This window comes from Loa loa (genome assembly GCF_000183805.2).
Source record: "Loa loa unplaced genomic scaffold supercont3.3608, whole genome shotgun sequence".
Taxonomy (NCBI): Eukaryota; Metazoa; Nematoda; class Chromadorea; order Rhabditida; family Onchocercidae; genus Loa; species Loa loa.
Window position 1 is genome coordinate 1 of NW_018111786.1, and position 504 is coordinate 504.

Consider the following 504-nt stretch of genomic DNA (forward strand, 5'->3'; position numbering starts at 1 on the left):
AAAAAAACAATACTTTTGCATCAAGCGTACATGCTACTGATAATACAGTGGATGATTCTGTTGGAATAAGTAATGAATTATCATTAATATTTGTCGCCATTTCCATTTCTGTTTCAATATTTTCGTGACAATTTTCAATCTCATCCTCATCCTTATTTTCATCTGTTTTTAATTCAACATCTAAAATTATCGTAAAATGATAAGCAAACGATAGTTATCACCGAAATTTATTTATTCATTTTAAATGTTAAAATCCATTTGAATTAATGTATTATATCATTCATATCAGTCCATAACAACGATTAGCATTTTTATTCAAATGCTAACATCTCATTAAGCTAATTTTATTTTCGATTAATAACTGTAATTGACGATTGTTTCCCATTCTGCTAAAGATTTCCTTAATTTTTCGTTTCATTTATTTATTATACTATTTTTAATTTATGCTTTTCGGAAAAGTTTTTTTTTTTATTTCGCTATCTTTTAATTTTCATTAAACTTTTT

The 504-nt window shown here is 24.4% G+C and overlaps 1 protein-coding gene across 1 annotated transcript; it reads right to left on the reverse strand.

Annotated features, from left to right (window-relative positions):
- Positions 1–13: 13 nt before the first annotated feature.
- On the reverse strand, positions 14–180 carry LOAG_16018 (hypothetical protein; the record flags this gene model as incomplete). The annotated part of the gene is made up of 1 exon (XM_003151506.1): positions 14–180. A coding segment is annotated over one exon (167 nt), but the record flags the coding sequence as incomplete, so codon positions are not given.
- Positions 181–504: the final 324 nt, after the last annotated feature.